At 40.1% G+C, this 24,277-nt stretch overlaps 1 protein-coding gene and 1 long non-coding RNA gene across 2 annotated transcripts; one reads left to right on the top strand and one right to left on the bottom strand.

The window, feature by feature from the left end:
* Positions 1 to 194: 194 nt before the first annotated feature.
* On the bottom strand, positions 195 to 18,269 carry LOC121713420. The gene is made up of 14 exons (XM_042097995.1): positions 18,265 to 18,269; positions 15,315 to 15,431; positions 14,908 to 14,934; positions 14,474 to 14,506; positions 4,526 to 4,552; positions 4,054 to 4,080; positions 3,682 to 3,708; positions 3,220 to 3,246; positions 2,840 to 2,866; positions 2,234 to 2,260; positions 1,795 to 1,821; positions 1,279 to 1,566; positions 1,070 to 1,177; positions 195 to 781 (listed from the first exon to the last, which is right to left on the bottom strand). The coding sequence occupies exons 2-14, from the start codon at positions 15,340 to 15,342 to the stop codon at positions 726 to 728; spliced, it is 729 nt and encodes a 242-aa protein (XP_041953929.1). The 5' UTR covers positions 15,343 to 15,431; positions 18,265 to 18,269; the 3' UTR covers positions 195 to 725.
* Positions 18,270 to 20,893: 2,624 nt separating this feature from the next.
* Positions 20,894 to 23,176, top strand: LOC121713422. The gene is made up of 6 exons (XR_006032819.1): positions 20,894 to 21,107; positions 21,811 to 21,932; positions 22,148 to 22,306; positions 22,513 to 22,617; positions 22,745 to 22,888; positions 23,085 to 23,176. It is a non-coding gene; the product is annotated as an uncharacterized LOC121713422 (long non-coding RNA).
* Positions 23,177 to 24,277: the final 1,101 nt, after the last annotated feature.

Raw genomic sequence — 24,277 nt, 5'->3', positions numbered from 1 at the left:
CCAAACCTTCCACTTAGAGGGCACTGTTACAACATGTTATCAGTTCTCACACAGGCTGATGGACATACATAATCTAGTAGCTAGCCATTATATATGAAATATTATTAAGGAGATAATATTCAAAATATCATCACAGGAAAAGCAGAGGGTACAAATGCACAAGTGTACAAAAGGAAACAATTAGTTGATAAATATATGTTGTATGCAAGAATTTATTTGATAAACTGACATAAATCAACACTAGACATCTAAAAGGTTCAACTTATTATCATTATTATTATTATTATTATTATCATTATTATTATTAGGTGGTAAAGCTGAATTATGTAAAATCACATTTCACTATCTCATTATTTAAATCAATTATTACATTTTTAAAACACACATGAGCAGAATCATGGCCATGCAAACAAGTTGTAGGCCTATCATTGTACTCTTTCATTCACTTGTAAGTATATGCAATATCTTCTGTACGATATGAGTACAACATGAAAAATACGTAATGCTAATCAGTGGCATTTAATTTAGTGATAGAATATTTTAGCTCACTTGCATCCTACATGCTCCTGGCCCAGGCATATAATCATGATCTTGTTTCATTGCCCTAATGGATATGTATAATGTATGTATATTTAAAAATGTGATTAAAAGATGAAGCGCTAAACAATTCTTAATCATTTACATGTAAGAATATAGAAAAAAAAAACAAAGCGTGTTTTAAAGGATCAAACTTTTACAGTGTCTTCAGAGACACAGAATGTCAGGTTGTTCCGTTGTTTCTCTGAGAAAAAAACAGGAATGATTATTGTACTGTATTGGACAGTATTAAATTGAACTGTAAACAATATCAGCATAGTGTTCATTCAAAACTGTTATAAACAAGATGTAGGTAATAAGTCTTTTCTACGTAATTAGACTATTACTTATTACTAACGCATGATCCTACATGCCTGATGTTTACAAAGTAGACCCTAATGAACTTATCCATGAAATACACACATCAGTATGGCATGATGACACAGACCCATCCCTGCCTGTGACTCTCACATAGGCTACTGCAGCAACTTACCTATGTGTATCTTCCACAGTGTCGCCATGATCACTACAGAAATCACGATGATGAGCATGAACCCTAGGAATCCTGCATAGACCTCGTAGGATGGAGACATCTGTGTGCCTAAGAATGGAGAGTGTGAGCACATTAATATCTCCATCTTTAGACGGATGCCAATGGGGCTCATTAACTCTTCTGCAGAATGCTATTGTATTTACACTCACCAGAAGTGTCCGTACGCTTACGGAAGGTGAACACATCGCTTAGAAGAGTTCTGTTGGGTAGTTCCTCAACACATGTGAAGAAAGCAGGTGAAGACACAATGATCTTGAAGAGGTGTTCTGTTCCACTGCTGAAGTCGGGGAATTGCAGGGTGTAGCTTCTCTTTTCCATCATCACTTTCAGCTGCAGTCGGTTTTGACGAACAGTAACGCGGTGTTGACAGGAAACTATGACTTCGTCCACATGGCTATCCTCAAGTCTGTACACTCTAATCAGTGGGTTTGGGACATCTGAAAAAATAGACCATGTATATGATCAGCAGAGGGGGAGAACTGGGTCCTGTGTGTGTGTGTGTGTGTGTGTGTGTGTGTGTGTGTGTTTGTGTGCGTGCATGCGTATCCGCTTACATATATTAAAAACTACAGGCCCAATTGACTTCAAATTTAGAATGATAAAGATGATAGGATAAAGCTACTATAGAAGGTCACCATATACAAACTGATTAAAAACACACAAACCTGCATCTGTAGTGTATGATGGTTGAGCTGTGTGGAACAAAACCAAAAAGTCATATCTTCAATGGCATAAAAAAGTCAGAAACCGTCTTTGATGCCCTAGAGTCCTATACCAGGTTGGACATTGAGCATATGATTAGGATGTACATTCTATTGTTTTAAATTGTATCGGTAGAGTGTGTTTTTGACAAACACAGGCAATTGCAAATGTTTTTTCTTACTGCATGTATGCATAAAGAGGGGCAATGTGGTGCAACTGACTACAGACATTCGGGTCCAAGTGCCCATGGGGACCCAGGTTGAGTGATCCCACCCCACCCTCTCTTTCACACACACACTCACTTCCTGTCAGTGTCTTCACTATCCTATTATAATAAAGGCAAAAAGTCCCACAAATACACACAAAAAAGTATGTATAATATAAGCTGATATATAAACCTACTGGGTCTCATCCAGTACCTCCTTGGACCTGAAATATAGAAAATGTAATTCATTTGGAATAGTCTTGGACTTAGTATTTTAATATAATATAAGACAATGAGAAAAGGTAGCCTACATCCAATTTATTGATTTTCAAAAATGTATTGATTTAACTGATGTTTACTGAAATGTCAGTTCATCAATAAATTGAATGTACCATGGAGCAAACAGTGTTGCGCTTTTCTTTTCTCATTTTCTTGGTTTTGCGAAATAGCTGCACATGCATTATAATCTATCAAGGTGGGCAGGTTCCTCTGTATCTTTTAAAGATTTATTTAGGGTGAATGATGTAGGATGTAGGAAATGCAGGAAATGTAATTAAAACACCCGGAGAAGTATAACACAGAACTGATATATTTGCTTATAGCTTATTCTTTTACACAAAATTACCACTGTAGGTGCATGTAGCTTTAGCTGCTGGCTGCAGCAAGTCGAGCTAGGTAAAACTGATTGTTTTTGTTCTTTACTCGGTGACCACGAGAAACAGAAATCTATGTGAAAAATGGCCAGAATTATCCTTTAATGGTGTACAAATGTGGGATGCAGTCCATGTGATTTAGTCACATACTTTGGGTTGCCCAGTCATATCTTGAAGCTGAAATAAAGAAAAGACCAAATTCACAAAAAATATAGATTATCAGAAGAATTTTACTGTCATGAAAGAACTGATGAAGTGTAAAGAAATTTCAAATATATGATTATCAAAAAGGAATATGTATAATGTGGTCCTGTAACTATAATATAAGACACTGAGAAAAGAAAATCGCAACAGTGCTTGCCCATATCCAATTTATTGATTAACTGATGTTTACTGAAATGTCAGTTCATCAATTAATTGGATGTACCATGGAGCAAGCAGTTCTATAGAGAAAGATCTCACAAATGTTTTTTCCATACTGGATGTATGTATGAAGAGTATTTATAACATAAGCTGATAAATCAACCTACTGGGTCTCAACCAGTACCTCCTCGGACCTGAAATATAGACATTTGCAATTATTTTTGAATGAGGATTATATCTAATATATTTTAAACTCATTTAAAAAAATTAAAGGAGAATTCCGGAGATTTCTCACATCTCTGTTTCTTGAGGTTACTGAGTACTGTAGGTATGGAAAAGAAATCGACAGTCGGTTCTACCGAGCTTGATTTGCTGCAGCCAACAGCTATAGAGCTACCAGGCAGTGCTACACTGTGGGGGCATGTTTGAGCCTCCATGTTCATGCCCCCAAAGTGTACCACTGTAGGTGCCTGTAGCTTTGGCTGCTGCGACTCGAGCTAGGTAAAACTGATTGTTTTCGTTTTTTACTCGGTGACCACAAGAAACAGAAATCTATGTGAAAAATAGCCAGAATTCTCCTTTAATGGTGTACAAATGTGGGATGCAGCCCATGTGATTTAGTCACATACTTTGGGTTACCCAGTCATATCTTGAAGCTGAAATAAAGAAAAGACCAAATTCACAAAAAATATAGATTATCAGAACATTTTTACTGTCATGAGAGAACTGATGAAGTGTAAAGAAATTTCAAATGATTCTCAAAAAGGAATATGTATAAAGCGGTCCTGTAACTATAATGTAAGACACTGAGAAAAAAACACACAACAGTGCTGGCTCCACAGTAGCCACGGTAACTGATGTTTACTGAAATGTCAGTTCATCAATATATTGGATGTAACATGGAGCAAGCAGTTCTATAGAGAAAGATCTCACAAATGTTATCTCCATACTGGATGTATGTATAAAGAGTATTTATAACATAAGCTGATAAATGAACCTACTGGGTCTCATCCAGTACCTCCTCGGACCTGAAATATAGACATTTAAAATTATTTTTGAATGAGGATTACATCTAATATATTTTAAACTCATTTTAAAAAGTTAAAGAATTCCGGAGATTTCTCACATCTCTGTTTCTTGAGGTTACCGAGTACTGTAGGTATGGAAAAGAAATCGATAGTCGGTTCTACCGAGCTTGATTTGCTGCAGCCAACAGCTATAGAGCTACCAGGCAGCTACAGTGCTACACTGTGGGGGCATGTTTGAGCCTCCATGTTCATGCCCCCAGAGTGTACCACTGTAGGTGCCTGTAGCTTTAGCTGCTGGCTGCTGCAAGTCGAGCTAGGTAAAACTGATTGTTTTCGTTTTTTACTCGGTGACCACGAGAAACAGAAATCTATGTGAAAAATAGCCAGAATTCTCCTTTAATGGTGTACAAATGTGGGATGCAGTCCATGTGATTCAGTCACATACTTTGGGTTACCCAGTTGTATCTTGAAGCTGAAATAAAGAAAAGACCAAATTCACAAAAAATATAGATACAGTAATCAGAACAATTTTACTGTCATGAGAGAACTGATGAAGTGTAAAGAAATGTTGTCCTGTAACTATAATATGGTTATGGTTATGGATTTAGCAGACGCCTTTGTCCAAAGCGACACATAAATACAAAACAACATAATAATATTTAAAATTGAACAGGGAACAGATTAAAATGTAGGTCAAATATAGTAAGTAGAATAGTTGTAGTACACAATAATATCAATTCAAGCAATAGCCTAATAAAAAGCAATGTAAAAAAGGGGAAAGGCAATAATAAAACAATGTCAATTCAATCAATAATATAAAAACAATGACATGCTAAGACTACATTAAGGAGAATATCAATAATAAACAATAATGTCAAATTAATTAACAGCCCAATTCAAATAAAACAACATTATATAAACCATAACACATAAGCGCTTAAACAACTAAGTATATGTTGAATAGGAATGTCTTTAGACCCCTCTTAAACGACCCAAAACTACCACAGGAACGGAGAGCACTGGGCAGTTCATTCCACCAACATGGAACCACTGAAGAAAAGAGTCTGGAATTAGACCCAGTTTTCATGACTGGTCGACACAACATACGCTCACCAGAAGACCGCAGTGGGCGGTTGGGGATGTAAGGCTTGATTATTGAATTAAAATAACTAGGAGCAGATCTAGTTAGTGTCCTATAGGCCAAAGTGAGAGATTTAAATTTAATTCTGGCTACTATAGGGAGCCAATGGAGAGTAACTAGGAGAGGAGTTACATGCGTCCTCTTTGGCTGATTGAAGACCAGGCGTGCTCCAGCATTTTGAATCAGCTGTAATGATCTTGTTACACAAGCGGGTAAGCCAGCTAATAGTGAATTACAATAGTCCAGCTTAGAGATGACCATGGTCTGAACAAGAAGTTGTGTGGAATCTTGTGTCAGATAAGGTCTGATCTTCCTAATGTTGTAAAGCATAAACCGACATGATTCAATCGATTCGATTGCAATAGAAGCTATATGCTCAGAGAAGTTAAGTCGGTCATCAATTACAACGCCCAAGTTTCGTGCCAATCTAGTTGGGGTCAGTGAAGTTGAGTCAAGCTGGATGTTAATCTGTTGGGGAATAGCTGTTTTAGCTGGAAACACCAAAAACTCTGTTTTTGAGAGATTAAGCTGAAGGTGCCGATCTTTCATCCAGGCTGAAATATCCTTAAGGCATGCAGAAATCCGGTGGGAAACACTAGAGTCATCAGGTGGGAAAGACAGGTAAAGTTGAGTGTCGTCTGCATAACAGTGATAGTCAAATCCATGGGAGCGAATGGTATCACCTAAGGAAGTGGTGTAAATAGAGAAAAGCAAGGGTCCTAATACTGATCCCTGAGGCACACCTGTGGTGAGGTCATGAGACTTAGATACCTGTCCCTGCCAAGACACGTTGAAAGAACGCCCTTTAAGGTTCAAACCAGTCAAGATAATATAAGACAATGAGAAAATTAAAACACAACAGTGCTTGCTCCACGTTAGCTGATGTTTACTGAAATGTCAGTTCATCAATAAATTGGATTTACCATGGAGCAAGCGGTTCTATAGAGAAAGATCTCACAAATGTTTTTCCATACTGGCTGTATGTATAAAGAGTATTTATAACATAAGCTGATAAATCAACCTACTGGGTCTCATCCAGTACTTCCTTGGACCTGAAATATAGACATTTAAAATTATTTTGAATAATGGCCTTGGACCAAATATTTTAAAGATTTATTTAGGTTGAATGATGTGAGATGGAGGAAATGTGATGGAGTTAAATACTTGGGGTTGTCCTGTCATATCCTAGAGTTGAGATAAAGAACCATCAAGACATGGACAGAGTTTGACAAATGTTCAAGACATTAGATCCCAAAGAAATATCAAATAGGATAATCCATAGACTGTATATATACAGTCTATGGGATAATCAAAATGAACAATAGAGCTGGTAAGTCCCGCCCATTCGCTAAACCCCCAGTGGACCTCTAGATTAAAAAATCGTCAATGCACCCAATGCACAATGGTCCCGTTTGAATTGTGCCATGAATGTGAACATATGTTGTCTGAATTTTTAATATAATTTTTCATGTTACGAGTTTGACAGTATATTATATGATTCTTCGGCTATCAGTTGTGGAAAAGACATAACGAGAAAAACTACATGTCGCCTGTGACGTGAGCTAGCTCTAATCACTAACATTAACTGAGATGCTAGTTTTTGTAATGGCAGGAATAAACACACATGGTAACAAAAATATTCGAAACATGTCTAGCTTCACTCAACACATTAACACTATGATACAGTGTGATTGTAAAGTTGTATGGTTCACTGTGTTCAAAGTCGATCTTAATAACCCTCTACATCTCAACCAACTGATGGTTGTTATGGGAAACTAGTTCGCTGTCGTCTAGCGGAAAGTTGTAGTCCACAAAGTGCTCTCACACAAAGTTTAACCGCATCAAACTTCTACCCGCTCAATTGTAGCAATCTTTACACGAAAATTTATATTAAAAATTCACAGACAACATATGTTCACATTCAATGCAAAATTCAAACGGGACCAGAAAATAATTATTTTCTCACATTCACTTGCATTAACGATTTTTCAATCTAGAGGTCCAGTGGGGATAGCGGAAAGGGCGGGACTTACCAGCTCTATAGAGTGGTGAAGTCCCGCCCCTTCTACTTCCGGTCCATGGGATCTATCTTTCAAAAAATTATGAACGGGAGTTAATGGAGAGATAACAATTATTTTTTGGTCCAGTTTAAATTGTGCCACAAATTTCACATATGATGTGTGTGAATTTAAAAGATAATTTTTCACGTCAAGAAAGTACTGTTGTTCGATAGACTTCAAAAGTTATGTTGGTTTTGTGCGAATCCACTCAGTGGACTACATCTCTCGTCTCGAACGATGTACGTCACCAACGTAATGAAACGATAAGAGCTGTTATGCTAGTTAACGGTTGCATCTTGCTGCCTGCTATATCACTTAACAGTATGTAATGTACAGTCTATGGACGAATACAACTTACCTGATGTGTTTAATCCTCTGACTCATGGTATTTTCTTCGGCAAGGAAAGCCCAATTAAGACCTGTTGCTGGTATGCTTGTACAATTTAGTGTGGCTGTGAATGAGCTAACGTCACTAGCGCGACTGATGGGTTTGTAGTCGTTGAAATTACGATCTTTCACAATGTTGTAATTCAGTAGTTACGAAACAAACTGCAAATGTCTTTACATGAAAAATTGTCTTTAAAATTGACAAACATCATATGGGTAATTCAAGGCACAAGTCAACCGGGACCAGAAAATACTTTCTTTTTCACCATAGACTGCCGTTCAAATGTTTTTGAAAGATAGGTCCCATGGAGGCAATCGGAAGGGGCGGGACTTCACCACTCTCAGAAAACTGTGGAACTGTTATTAGGCATATTCGATCTACGTAATAATCAGGTAATAACGTTCGCAGCGGCCATTTTGTTGATATAGAAAATGCATAGGTAGGTCTATTTAATACAGCTGTCAATTGACAAGCGCGACAGCGCCGGTATTATCGCTGTAGGCTATTTATTTATTTGTACAAAATTTAACGTGATGGTATAGGCCTATATGTTGTTCAATAGGCTACAGGCCGTTCTAACAACAGCAAAGAACCCTAGAGTCACCCACTGTCAGAAACATACCTGTCAACTTTTTTCCAGCTGTCTTCCTTTTTTAATATTTTCCCGTGAAATATCCCATATTTTATTACTCTCATTACATTAGCCCCATCGGACTTGTCCGTCTATGTACTATTGTCCTTTTGCTACCCCCTGCCCTTCCAGCGAAAATATGTTTTTAAAGATCTCAAAACTGTACTTCCAAAGCTACACCAGCATGTTGATTTTCCAACAAGAGGAGATAACATCCTGGACCTGGTCTACACTACACACAAAGGAGCATACAAAGCCACCCCCCTCCCCCACATTGGACTTTCAGACCATATCACTGTTATGCTAATGCCCGCATACAGACAAAGGGTAAAAGCGAACAAACCGGTTCGTAAGCAGGTAAAAGTGTGGCCTGAGGGAGCCTCCGATGCTCTTCAAGACTGCTTTGACACAACAGACTGGGAAATGTTTAAGCAGGCAGCCACTTACAACAACCGGACAGACATAGAGGAGTATACAGACACTGTAACCTCTTACATCACCAAGTGCATCGATGATGTGACCCACACAAAAGACATCATCACTCGGGCTAACTGGAAGCCATGGCTGACAGGGGATGTCCTCAGGCTGCTGAGGGCCAGAGACAAAGCCTACAGAGCTGGGGATGAAGCTGGCATGAAAACAGCGAGAGCCAACCTGTCCCGTGGCATCAAGGAAGCAAAAAAGGAATACACTCACAAGATAACCACCCACTTCAAAGACAGCAGGAACGCACAAAGCCTATGGCAGGGCATTCAGGCCCTCACGGACTACAAGCCCGCGCCACAGAGCTGTGAGAGCAACATCCCTCTGCTCAACAACCTGAACCGCTTCTTTGCTCGCTTTGAAGCACAAAACAGCACCTGCCCACAGAAGACCCATCCCCCTCTACATGAGCAGCCCCTGTGCCTCTCTGCCGACAGCGTGAAGAGGACACTTGCTGCTATCAACACCCGTAAGGCAACAGGTCCAGACAACATCCCAGGTCGTGCGCTGGGGAGCTTAAGGACTGCGCAGGGGAGCTTAAGGATGTCTTCACAGACATCTTTAACACTTCCCTGAAGCAAGCCATCGTCCCATCATGTTTCAAAGCTGCCACCATCATACCTGTGCCGAAGAAAACTGCTCCATCCTGCTTCAATGACTACCGCCCTGTGGCACTGACACCCATCATCATGAAGTGCTTTGAGCGGCTTGTCATGTCACACATCAAAGCCATTCTCCCCCCCACCCTGGACCCCTTCCAGTTTGCATACCGAGCCAAGCGGTCTACAGAGGATGCAATCTGCTCTGCCCTCCACCCAGCCCTCACCCACCTGGAAAAAAGAGACTCATATGTGAGATTTCTGTTTATAGACTTCAGTTCTGCATTCAACACCATAATACCACAACAACTCATCTGCAAACTGGACAAACTGGGACTCCGTACCTACCTCTGCAACTGGCTACTGGACTTCCTCTGTCAGAGGCCCCAAGTAGTACGTGTTGGCAACAATACCTCAAGCAGCATCACACTGAGCACAGGGGCCCCCCAAGGCTGCGTGCTCAGTCCGCTGCTCTTCACCCTGCTGACGCATGACTGCACTGCAACCTACAGCAACAATCACATAGTGAAATTTGCTGACGACACAACTCTGGTGGGTCTCATCACCAAGGGCGACGAGACTCAATACAGGTTGGAGGTCGACCATCTGACCACGTGGTGCAGGGACAACAACCTCCTGCTGAACGTCAGCAAGACCAAAGAGATTGTTGTTGACTTCCGGAGAGGTCACACCCAACACCTGCCACTGACCATCGACGGTGCTGTGGTGGAGAGAGCGAGCAGCACCAAATTCCTGGGGGTGCACATCAGTGAAGACCTCTCCTGGACCACCAACACTGCATCACTGGCGAAGAGAGCTCAGCGCCGCCTGTACTTCCTGCGGAAACTCAGGCGAGCAAGTGCTCCACCAGCCATCATGACCACATTCTACCGAGGCACCATTGAGAGCATCCTCTCCAGCTGTATCGCTGTGTGGGGCGGAAGCTGCACTGAATACAACAGGAAAGCCCTGCAGCGCATAGTGAACACAGCTGGAAGGATCATTGGTGCTTCACTCCCCTCCCTGAAGGACATTTACACCACCCACCTCACCCGCAAGGCGACCAAAATTGTGAGTGATTCAAGTCACCCAGCTCACAATCTGTTTGATCTACTGCCCTCTGGGAAGAGGTACAGAAGCCTGCGCTCCCGCACTACCAGACTCACCAACAGCTTCATACACCAAGCTGTAAGGATGCTGAACTCTCTCCCTCCTCTCCCCCCTCCACCCTCAGCTACATAACATCCTGGACATTGGACCCACAATGGCCACCTGCACTACTCCACTTGCACACTTGCACACTTGTACACTTTACAACTTGGTGTTGTTGTCCTGAAAACACAACACTTCTGCTGCTCTTACATAACTTGCACCACTATGCCACTTTCTTTATTACTTAGGTCAAACAGAACTACCCAAGCCTTTTATTGGCCTGACTTTGCACTAGTATTTTATTGACTGTCCATGCACAATTTCAACCAAATTTTGCTGCTCTTATTTTTTCATTATTATATGTGCCCTCTTATTTACTTATTTACTTACTTTTTTGTTTACTTGAATGTTATGTTTGTCTGTGGACTTAAATTGGTAAAATATGTCTTGTCTTCACCATGGGATAGTGAGAAACGTAATTTCGATCTCTTTGTATGTCTGGAACATGTGAAGAAATTGACAATAAAGTTGACTTTGACTTTGACTTTGACTTTGTTTTGCTTGCCTGAACTGAAGGCGACCTTAAAGTGATCAGAACAGTGTGGGAGAGAGCATTTAACGCCAAACTTTAAGCAAAGTCTCATTAGACCTAGCTTCAGTTAGTGCAGCAGTTTTGTACGAATTCTTGCTCTCACCAGAGGGATAGCAACAGAAAGACGAATGTTGAAATTTCCCTGTATTTTGGGTGAGTAAACTGGAAAATCTCCCTTATTTTCAATGCTCAATGTTGACAGCTACAGTATGGTCAGAAAACGAGAAGAAAATGACTGAGGAGTTGAGTCAGCGCAGGAGAGACTTGTGGCTAGATAGGATAAATAGGCTAAACTTACAGCCTCACATCCATCGCCATTATTATATTTGTATTAAGCTATTAATACTATATTAAGTTAAATACGTTTTAGACAGTACAGACAGCAGACAGCTGCCCCTATGCAGTATGCGGAGACATCAGCAGTAGCCTGATTTAGTCGCCTACCGTAGATTACCTTTGGACGTATTGCATTTGCATATAGCATTGCTAGGTATGCAATGTTAGCCAACGTTTTACAGTAGCCAAGGCTAATATTTTTTATTGATGGTGCGCCCTTAGCTCGTCGGCTATGCACGGCAAGTGGCAAATAATAGGAACAAACTCAGCGGAGAAAGATATCAGTAGATCATTCTGATATGTTGTGTTTTGTTCACTTGGATTTTGGAAATGTAGAGAAATATGTTAGCCTTTTCTGCCTCCAGAACATTGCATCATAGATCATCCTGTAGCCTAGAAGTTATCAGACAAGAACGATCACTGGCTAACCCCCTTTAAACTAGGCCTGTCAAACTCGATTTCTTTTAAGGATCCGGGTTATTCTGAGTCACTCACTAAACTGATCCGGGTTGAACGAGTCACTCAGTATTGCTAAATCGCAAATAAATTCAATCCTACGTTCAAGCAGTGCAGTGGGGTGCTTCATTTCGTTAAGTGCCTTCTCATGTTGGATGTGGATCCTCCATGATTTGAAACCAGGTTTTTGCAGTACTTGCATTTAGCCTTTAGAGTTTTGCTCTCCTGGTCAACGTGCATCCACACATTGTTCATCTTTTTGGTGCTCATGTTCAGAAACTTTGATCTTATTGACAGAGAGGGTAGCCTATATTATAATAATTCATTATTTGTTGTTGTTTTGTTAACAATAGAAAAGTGTGCCTAGGTCTAATGCTACTCTGCTACAATGTTTATTACCATTACTATATACTAATAGTAGGCTACTAGGAATCTATTCTAATAAGTATTATAGGCTGCTAATACTAGGCAACTAATTACTATTAATCATAGCTATACTGTTAGGTAGCCTAATATACTATAATATAATATAATATAATATAATATAATATAATATAATATAATATAATATAATATAAAATAGCCTAATATAATAGCATCAAAACCTCTACCCACTCATGGGAAAGAAAGCAGTTTGAGCCAGACTGTTTATTAACAGTGTCTTAACTGTGTCTTAACCTAGCCTAAGCAATTGACTTTCAATGTAGACATAGAAACAGGAACGTAGAAATGCCCTGCAGTAAATAAATTATTATTATTGTTATTATTATTACTACTACTACTATTCTCATTAGGCCTATTATTATTATCACCTTGACACGAGTAGAAACTAGGCTACTCGCTCGTCTACAGATCCACTCATGACAACGTAGCCGGCTGATTCGGCTGACTCGCACTCATAACAACAACGTAACCGGCCCGCCTGGCTGATCCGACTGACCCAGGTAGGCTAGCCTACTCTCCATGCAGAGCTTGCAATGTTTCGCACTGTCTTCGCGACCTAATTGCATTTTAAAGTAGGCTATGCGTGCAGAACATATGTTATTTTAGAAGTGAAAGCATGGCTTTTGTTGTGGATTTGCTTTTCACCTTGACGAGGAGTTACTCGCTCCTCTAAAGATCCACTCATGACAACGTAGCCGGCTGATTCGGCTGACTCGCACTCATAACAACATAACGTAACCGGCCCGCCTGGGTGATCCGACTGACTCCGGTAACCTACTCAAGCAACTCCATACAGAGCTTGCAATGTTTCAGATTGTCTTTGCGACCTAATTGCATTTTAATATGCTACATCTATACACCAAATCTAATTATGTCTAGGCTACATGCAGAACATTGAATGTTATTTCAGAAGTGAAAGAATGGCTTTTGTTGTGGAATTGCTTTTCACCTCGAGGAGGAGCTACTTGCTCTTGCAGATCCACTCATGACAACGTAGCCGGCTGATTCGACTGACTCATACTCAACGTAGCCTAACCGGCCGGCTGATCCGACTAACCCGGATTGCTACTCAGCCGCTCCAATCTGAGTCCCATGGTCTGTGAGTCTGCAATGTTTCCGGCTCTGCAGGAAGTTAACCAGTTATCTCGGACTGCCTGCTCACTCAGTCGCTTGAGTTGATTTGTGGAGTTGTGGTTGCCTACGAAATTGTTACATTTTTGGCAGCTACGATGGCTAGGGCTAGGAGGCTAGCTAATGTTGCAAGAGGTTTGTGTGTGGCGCTTTTATATCGTTTTAGATTGAATTGTAGTAGGACTCAACTGATCCGAGTTAATGATACTAGAGACTCGCGACTCATGGGTTAATTTAAAGACACGGGTGAAAGATCCGAGTGAGTCACGACTCAAACACCTTTACTTTAAACTTCTTTAGCAAAGTCCTTGGGTGCAGGTTGTGAGCAACAGGCAAACGCAAGATACAATTGCAGTCCAATGAGATGCAGCTTTATTCTCTGTGATCATGGCAATGTTAGACGATGTCGTTGGTGGAACAAATATAAGTTAGCCGACCTTGACTCAAGCGACTTGAACGCCTTCAGCTGTGTGTGCCGATTTATGAACAGACAGTTAGGCTATGAATATCGGGGTAAGTTACAGCTGACAATAATGACGGATCTTTACTTAATGCTATATTGAGTCTATTAGATATGGGTCCACAACGATTAAGTTTATCTACTCTTGATATTGACAAGATGAAGCCGTTAGGTTACTGTGCTATGCTCAGCTCAAATCTACGCGCTGCAGGCGATTGTCACATAGACTACTAGCCTATAGAACTGGAATTTCATATCAACAATATGGCCGCGGCAGTGTTTGCGAATAAGCCCTATATAACAGCAATATGGTTGTCATGGTTGTGGCATTGGTACAGGATATAAACATGGCTGGGGTAGATATACACATCTATCTATCTATCTATCTAGAATATGCCCAGTAAGGTGCATTCTGTCTATAGCATTTCCAACTTCACTGATTGACTTCCTTGATGATACTTAGATTCGTAGGCACTAACAAGTACACAAATTGTGTCTCAAGCATACAAAATCAACCTACTGGGTGTCATCGACATCGAGTTCCATTGTGGATCTGAAATATAGAGACAATTTAGTTCTTACAGAACTGTCCTAGGTTGAATGTTTTGAATATATTTATACCAATCAAAAGTTTGGGGTCAATTTCCATTATAGACAGATTACAAGCTGAGATCAGTTGCATTGTTTTTTTTAAATCAGGGCAGCAGTTTTCAGATTACATTATGTGCTTACATAATTGCAAAAGGGTTTTCCAATGTTTTCTCAGTTAGCCTTTTAAAATGATATCAGATTAGTAAACAGAATGTGCCTTTGGAACATTGGATGAATGGTTGCTGATAATAGGCAATGTAGATATTGCATTAAAGATCAGCCATTTCTTTCTACAGCAGTCGATAACCCTTTCACAATTATCAAAGTATCAATGGTGCACAAACGTGAAATTCAGTCACATACTTTGGGTTACCCTGTCATATCCTGCAGCTGAAATAAAGAAAAGACCAAATTCACAAAAAATATAGATTATTAGAACAATTTTACTGTCATGAGAGAATTGAAATGTCAAATATATGATTCTCAAAAAGAAATATGTATATTGCTTAACTCTTAAATGGGGAGAGACAGGGAACAATTTTCAGTTGGCTAAAAGAAGACTATGCATAAAGTACAACTATCAACCAACCAAATATGAATTTGAATTTGGACAGGGTATAGAGAAGGAGGGAAACAGATAGTATAAACTTGGCATTGTTTTTAACAAGTTCCATTATGAACTAGTATATTTATTAAAGCGGTTTTATTCCTAAGAAGAGTGCCTTGGCATCCCACATGTTTTTATAAGAACTGACTAAGTGTACACTCACAGCAATTCCTCTCGTCACTCCAGTCCATGCAGTCTAGGTCTCCATCACAGACCCAGTCTCGTTGTATGCATTGTCCGTTTCCACACTGATACTCGTCATAACGGCAGGCGGCATTTGCTGAGAGATGTCAGAGGTCAAAGAGAATTCACGCCAGATCTTTGTTAAGCAAGAACAATCTTTCATTTCATAATAGGTCATCAGCTCACCAGAGGGAATGAATGAAGACTTTGATCTGTCGTCATTTCTGTGATTGTGTCATTCTGAGTGTTACTTATATGTTTATTGTCTTATGTATTTATCATTGTCTGACTATACGATATGTGGTGGTGCGTTGTTACAATGTAAATGAGTGTGTTGCATTTTGGAGACACCAAGCGCTCCGACTGATGAACGGCCGGGGAGGCCTGATGTGTCGGAGCGCCTGTTGAATTCATACGGAGCTAATGAGGACAGGTGTCACTAATTGAATATACTTGTCTATTTAAAACTAGGAAGTAGCCATAGGGACGAAACACACTGACGAAGGCCACCAGGCCGAAACATTTGTCAATTAACCCCTGTGCTAAAATGGATTAAAAGAAAGAAAAAGATTTTTGGAGTGCGACCATTTGCTATTTTTTATGAGTTCCCTGGATTACGCACCCACAAAGAAACAAGAGAAGAATCGGGAGAGCGTGGTGTTGGCCAAGAAAAAGACTATAATAGGTCATCTAAAACAAAACTTTTCAACACTGGGCAACATTGGACATTGGTCCAACATTGTAATCTGTCTCCCTTAACAGGGGAGAGAGAGGTTTTGAATTAGGGTTGTGAGTGTACGAGTCACTGGGCCAGTTTCTCAAATTAAGAGACCCTAAAGGAAGATTTACACAGAGGTGTAAACCAGCTGATTCTACTTGGTACAGCTACTCAGTCAGATGAGCTAATAAGTGAAATCACCTGTGATACCTGCCATATTTTCAACATATTCTCACTGTGTGTTCACTGTGTGCTGAGTGTGTTTCACTAATTCACGGATTGGGATAAATGCAGAGACCAAATTTCCCTCACGGGATCAAAAGAGTATATATACTTATACTTATACAACAGATAGTCTCCGCGGAACAGATTGAGATGTGTATGTTCAAGTGTGGTTTGCTGCATCCATTTTAGTGTGTTTCTACCCAAATCTGTTTGTGTTAGTGCCAAAATCGGGCAAGTTAATCACAACTTTAAAACGCTAAAGCTCCAAAACTCATGAACTAAGCTCTAAACTCTAAGCTATGTTAACTTGCCAAGTAGTCTATTTTGCTGACATCACATGACAACATCATGGGGTAAATGCTGTTTTGACATTTTCATAGTAGAACAAAACTTCACAGTGAACAGCCTGAACTGATAGTGATAACACCACAACTAGTTCATTCACTTAATCACAGATAATCAAGATGAATTTAAAAATGCCTTTCAAGCTACCTAATGAACAAACTTTGACATTGCAAATTAATCAGAAAAGCAGACATAGCTTTCTGACTGAAATTAGTACCTACCTGTTTCAGCAAACAAGTGGCATAAATCTTCATTCTTTCTTTCTGTATGTATGAATGTAAAAACATAGATCCCTCCGTCTCACCACTCTATCCAGCCAGAAGAAAAAAGAGACCTGAAAGTATGCAGTGCTTGTGAATTCTCAGTGTAATAAACATTTTCAGAGTGCTTCCTCTTTCACTTCTCTCACATTACCTTCCATACTTTTTCATACTCTACTTCTCGGGTTCTGTAGTGTTTTGTAGTTGCCGATATAGCTTTCAATACACTGTCGGAGTGAGTTGTAACAAATCCACAAACTAAAGATTTGTCACTTTTAAAATGAAGGAGAAGCTGAAACAATGAGCAATGAATTGTTATGGATATTGTTTTCCACTGTATTTTCCTTTGTTTTCCACTTGTATTTAAATATGTTATGCTACCCCTTTATGAAACAAACAAGTTGTAGGCTGGGTTGGGGGTTGGTCTGATAGACGGGCCAATGATGAGGGACTGACAAGTTTTTTGAAAAAAAAGAGCGCCACAGGTAGAGGAGGAAGGTGGGAGAAAATTGAGACAGGTTACCTGGAAAGACGCTGTTATTTTTTCCCAATTGTATTTTTGGGATTATTATTTTTGTTGGACAACAGGGACTGTTTTTGGAGCGCAAGCAAAACCGTGATCGTCTTTTTTCACTTTATATGGATTAAACGCATCTGACTGGGCATTTTCCTGAATATCATAAACTTCTCCTCAAACAAGGCTGCGGTGAGGCAAAGACTTTCTTTTTTTCTTTATTTCTGAAGCAGACGGATGCCTCACACGGACTGAAGTTGTAAGAGACTGATTATTTTTTGTTCCTCGTTGAACTGGGCCTAAATTGTTTGCTGTGATTGTTTTTTTGGGATGCAGGAAAGAAGCCGGCTGTGGGAGGGGAGGGTAGTTTAAAAGCTGTTTTTGACTGAAAGGGGGGATTATTTGTTAAATGTTTATAGTGATAATACACGGTGAACGAAAATATTGAGGTATTGGTATTCATTCAACCATTGATTAAGAAGTGCTGGGTGTTTGTTGCGCCACCGTGCGCATCATATGTTGATAAAGGAACCGCAAATCCGATTGAGCGTTATGTAATAAAACTTATCATAAAGGACGAGGGGACCATTACAGAGTATGCATATAGTATATAGAGTCAGAACACTGAAAAGGGACAGTCTGTTTTGCTTTGTTGTGTTCTGTTTGTAAACTTTCTGTTTTGTTCTCCCTCTTAATCCCAGATTGGATGACCTATGCTTGCTTTGAATTTTTGGGCTTGTGATTGAGAGCAATAAATCCCGGTGGAAATAATTTTTCACCGGATAGGTTAGGCATGAACTTCTGACGGATAGGTTAGGCATGGTGACATAGCATTTGAATGCACCTGTCTAAAACTTTCACTGTCCACCTGTTTCAGACAATGGGAGCTGGTGACCTTCTCAAAGTGGTAACACTAAAACAAGGGGCTACATTAGAATTTTTGGAGGAGGAGATCAGGCAGTCTACAGAGAGACCTGCCCCACACACTATGATCCAAAAACATACAGCCAAACAAGGCAAGAAATGGTTAACCGAGAACAATATCAACATTTTAGAGTGGCAGAGCCAGAGTCCAGACCTCAATCCATCAAAAAAGTGTGCACAAGGCCAGAGTGATGGCAAATAATAATTTCTGACGCAAAACCCGGATTGCTGTTAAGGATTGCTTGTCTCACAAGCAAACACACACACGAATAGACACATAAAACACACACACACTCACAAGCGAAAACACACACACAGAGAAGCATACACAAAAGCAGTGCACACATGCACACACTCATTTACATACACAAAAGTTGCAAGAGTAGGGGATGGAGTAGGAGGTGGAGACGAAACATCCGGTAAGAAGAGCAAACAAGTGAACACTACTGTATGTAACCCCTGTACAATGCGTGACCTGCGATCACCGTGTAAACCCCTGAACTTTGTGTAAACTTAAGGTGAAAAGTTTATACCCTTGGCAGCAACAGTGCTGACTCGCAAAAGAAATGACCGAACAACAATCCATTCATAGCAGCATCTGTAGGTTTGGGGTAGCCAAGTGTTGTGTCAGCATTTAGAAAGGGTATAAATAGACTATTGTTCGTGAATGCCTTCTCGAGATACACTCTGGGTTTATTGCTGTTGGTATAGCTACAATTTCACAATACTTACCGACATAACAATGTGTCAGCTCAATGTGGAGTCTTTTGGTGGTAGAAGATTTAGCTCATGACTTCAACAAAAAAATTCACAGATAAAACTTGGCTTGTGTGTGTGGTGTGTGTGTTTACTCATGTGATAATACATTTTCACTTCTCATTTGGCAAAACAGACACTTATTGTTCAATCACCACGCCTTTGTGGTTGTAAATGAGAAGAATGTGAAATGTGAAAAGTTCAACATGTAACTAATATTCTATGAACATGTCAGAAACCCTACTTTCTCCTGCATAAAAGTGATTGGGTAAGACTTTCTAGGAACCCAGTATTCATTAAGGGGCAGCCGTGGCCTACTGGTTAGTGCTTCGGACTTGTAAGTGGAGGGTTGCCGGTTCGACCAGTAAGACCTCACTTCTCCCTGAGCGCCGTTGTAGCAGGCAGCTAACTGCGCAGGGATTAGTGTGTGCTTTACCTCACTGTGTGTTCACTGTAATCAATACATAAATAAACTGATTAGATACAATCTAGACAGAAGAACCTCGGAAAACCTGAAAGCATGAGAGAGTGAGTGACGAAAAGGGGAAGGAATGACAGAGACGAAGAGGGAGAAAGAATAGAAGAGCAGGGGACCCAAGGACCCCCAGACTCAGGAGAGCAGTAGGCCAGCAGGACAAGAGGAGCAGGTGGAGCACTCTCAGGTGTTTGGTTTTATACCCTATAGCCCATTCATGCATTTGGCACTAGGCAATCCCTTGAGGCCCTAACACTCTACCCCCATTAATCTAGCCTGGAAAATCCAGACCCTGATAATGTAGAAAGATTAAGGGTCTGGCAAAGAGCAATGTAATAGCCCAACTCGAGGGGCGGCAACAAGCATGCATTTAAAAATCTCACTGCACGCAATTGGATAACACTAGATCATGTTTACTCTGAATGATTTCGGACTTCAACGCAATCGGATAACACTACGACCAATGTGTACTGTCCTCCAACGTTGCAGCGCTGTCTTCATCAGTTTAGCTGGTTTCCCGAAATGCAGGGGGAAAAACGTAACGTGCATCATTGCTCTTTGCCAGAGTGTCTCGCGAGAACTCTGGATTTCCAGGGTACCATTAATCCAGGCCCAGCAGAGATGACATGGAACTAATTGGGCTATAAAACTATGACACATATTTCAGCCCACATAACACGGATCAATTAGAGACCAAACACAAATATTTTACATGAATACTGAATCAGATGCTCAAAGGATGCAGGAGGTATAATTAGCAGCTCTATGGTCGGGCTTTGGGTGCCGGATATACTGTAATCAGTGCATGGATGCAAACAGTTCAACTTGGGAAGCTGTGGTGTGACTTACCTTTTGGCCCCCCGAGCAAATAATGCCATTATCTACTCATCTGGATAATCATTCTCAGAGTGGATTTTGTCTTGCACCCATATATAAACCATACCACTTTACATTGTCTGTGATGGTGCCTTATGTGTGTTTATTGTTGCTATAATTTGAATAGTTCTTCTACTGTAGATAGATGGCTTCAAACTCATTTTGATGCTACACTGACTTATAATATAGAGAATGTCATCTCTGACACTGCTGATGCACGCCCCAAATGACTTGTATTACACTAACGTTGTTCTAGAAACATATTTCTGTCAAGACGCAATATGACATTGGGGTATAAATACCTATTCTTCTATTGTGTTGTTTTATTGTCTACCCTTATGTCCTTATGGAAAAATTCTAGAACTGACATGATTAACAGGGATTTGCATAATCATAACCTGAAATCCAATTGTTCAAAGACAAGTAGGTGTCTTTCATTTCTAATGTGCTATTTTAGATGTTTTAAACACAGGCTGTCTCCATGCCCGTTAAAAACTCCCATTCTTAAAACATGAGTGAAGTGTTGACACAGGATATGTAAGCTGCAATGGGCCGGCTTTTCCTTCTGCTTTGAACATGGCATGTTGCTTCATCTGTTCTTTGTCAAAAGATTAAAATCTCTCCACAATCAGTCTGCAAAAGAATCTGCAGCTGTTACATTCGTTGGAGTACTGCTATATGTGAGTACACCCAATTTTGATTTATCTGTATTTAGTGATGTCATTAAACATATCAGCACTCAATTGAGGACTTCCATTTTCTGTATGTATATTCCTCTCATATATTGTGCAAAGATAAGTAAGGATTGGTCACTTTAAGTAAGCTCCAGGCAAGGGGATTAAAGGGACACCAGGCAAGCCTGATGCTTTTTCTCTACGAAACTCCCCCTCGCTCGGTCTGAAGCTCTTTTCCTTTTCTTTGCATCTTCTGTCAAGGGTTTTCGCTGCTTCTTCGCCGGTTCTGCCATTATACACACGCTTTGCAACAATCGCTAGTGTTTCGTTAGCCTGCCTCTGTGCTGTGGATGCAGGATGTAAACTGAAACTGCTTCGGTCGGCGGGTACGATTCACTGAACTTGCAAGCGGGATTTTCTTCCTACAGGCAGTAGGGGCGGGCGAGAGAGTCTTCATTCACCCTGTGATGAGTCATTTAACCATATACCGACTTACGAAGATGAGTAATTAACACAAAAACGTTGCCTGGTGTCCCTTTAAAATCGATGCCTATAAAAGGGTTTCCCATTTAATCATAAGGGCGCCTCTTGTGTACTGCATATGTTCATGACCTGTGGAGCAATCTAACAATCACACAGAGATCAGTTAAAACATTTTCCTCCCATTTGAAATAAATGTGTCTCTGAAGATGTTATTGTCATTTTTCAGTTTAGTCTTTGACAGCAAAGTTGCTCTAATAAAACATGGCAGAGCTAGCAGGAACACAGAGTGTGGATGTGACCATCAATTACTTGAAGACACGTAAAGGAATGACTATGGCAGGTGAAATAGTAAGTCCAAAAGCCTTTAAAAACAACAGTAGGGCATACTTTATGGAGAACTTTTCCATTTTAACTTGGATAACCAACTTAATCATTGACAGTTAGATTACTCACTGTTAGTTTAATTCCCAACGAAGCCATACAGCTTTGTTTCTTGACATTGCACAGAACTGTCACAATGATGGCATGCTGATACAAAATATTATTTGTTTTTAAATATTCAGGCTCTCTGTTTATTTTCCATCATTGGCAAAACTGTTCCCGTGAATTTGGGTTGCTACATCATTGTACCCATTGCTGAGATGGTGTTGGGGATTTTCATGCTAATTGTCTTTACAATGGGATTGGAAAAGACTTCCTTTGAGGTCCACTGGCTTTTTTGTGTAAGTCTTTCAGACTATATGCACTCTTCAAAAATAAATAAAATGAATAAAAGCATTACTCACTAACCATATAAATAAATAGATACAAAAACAAACAAACAAATAACCAACCATGTGTGAATTAAAAGTTTGATTCATGCAAGTCAAGTCCCTGGTTCAGGCCCTCAAAAGGCCTACATATGTATGTTTTGGTGTTTGCCCTTCAGGACCTCCTCAGAGTTGTCACAGGGTCAGTCTTACTGTTGATCACCTCCATTAGATGTTTCATCATCCTGATTGCGAGCTCAGTTATGATGCTTTTAATGGGAGAGGTAAGTGAGGCGCGGGCAGTTGGTACAAGTGGAGACAGAGATACTTTGACTAAAATCAGATGTGACACAAAATTATGAAAAGTTACTGTACTGTTGGTGAAACTCACTCACATTCAATACCTTTCAGGTCTTTGCATTATGTGCTGGATGCTTGTTTGGTTATGATGCGTTCTTAGTTTATTCTACAATAAAGAATAAAAATACATCCACAACTGACCAGGATCCATCTGACCAATATCCATCTGGACAAGATGAACAGTCCTAATCTCAGGTAGGCCTACATATGCTGTGATCTATACCTAGCTTTCCATCTTGATATTGCTATTAGCATTCCATCCTAATGTCATACATATTATATTAAAAGGGCGTTCGTCACACTGATTAGGCATTTTAACCTGAATCATTTAATGGGTCAGCTGAAAATCATTCTCCAAGCATTTGACATATTTCTAATATCATTTCTACAGGGCATGTTTGTCTTGAAGACGGCACAACCAAGATATGAGGACGGAACCACAACAAAAAATGTTATTGGATGATTAAAAGTCTTAAAGGAGAATTCCGGTGTGATATTGACCTAAAGTGTGTTGAAACATGATAGCGAGTGTGAACGTATGTCTCATAGCCCATCTCGGCTTGTCCCCTGCACTCCAAAATCTGGCTAGTTAGCCGAGGCTACGAGGGCCCTGACATTTAAAACGAGACATTGAGAACTTTGAAAAAGCACTGGTAGTTTACTTACAACACGATTTATACAGACAGTATCTTCACGAAGTTTAGCGTTTGCAGCCATCTTGAATTTAGTCACGATAAGTCGAGCGACAAGTAAGAATGAACAGATATGATAAGGGATCAGATTCCAAAAATAAATCTGTGGAAATGCATGGATTCCAGTTTCTTCCAGTAGCAGAAAGAGAGTTGCCTTTTCAACTCTTCAGTTCTCTCTCTCTCACCCTGGTCTTCTTCTGTTAGTGTGCTGTAACTGTGAGGTCATTACTGACTACTATACAAACCCAACCTGTTTTATGTTTACAATTATTGTAATATCTATTGTAATAGTCTGCAAGCAAGCATTTGATATGCTTGTATCTTATATTCTGCTAGTCTTTATAGCAGGGAGGAGTGGGACACTAAAATATCACCATGTTATTATTAGGGCTGTGGGGAAGGTCCGCGGGGAGAGAGAGTGTCCAGGCTGCTAGAGGGTGTAACAAAGAACTTATACAAATAGTGATATCATGCCCTTTTTTAACCTCTGAGTAATCAGCCCCTTAAAAAGCTACTGGCTGACTGTAATTGTCTTCTGGTATGAATGTAAGAGAATCCATTACAACAGACTAGGCTACTGACCAGAACTAACAGTTTCTTTGGCAAACACTTGTGTGTTGCAACCTACCAATATTACTCAACACTACTGAGAAACACATTTACTAAAGTTGAAAGAGTAACCAAAATGAATCAAACAGTAATTTCTCGGTCAACATAAAACTGCAACAGTCAATTTAATGCCATTTAGACTACATTGACTGTGTCTCAATTGGCGTACTTCCGTGAGTAGGCCTACACTTTTGTGCAGCACCCTATGTGCACTGTGTACTGACGGAGTCCACAAATTTTAACAGAATAGTGTCGTCTCATCAACACTAACTCTGTGCACTTA

Source organism: Alosa sapidissima, chromosome 7 (assembly GCF_018492685.1).
Source record: "Alosa sapidissima isolate fAloSap1 chromosome 7, fAloSap1.pri, whole genome shotgun sequence".
Classification (NCBI taxonomy): domain Eukaryota; kingdom Metazoa; phylum Chordata; class Actinopteri; order Clupeiformes; family Clupeidae; genus Alosa; species Alosa sapidissima.
The sequence above is the reverse complement of the archived record's forward strand: the minus strand, read 5'-3'. Positions and strand labels throughout refer to the sequence as shown.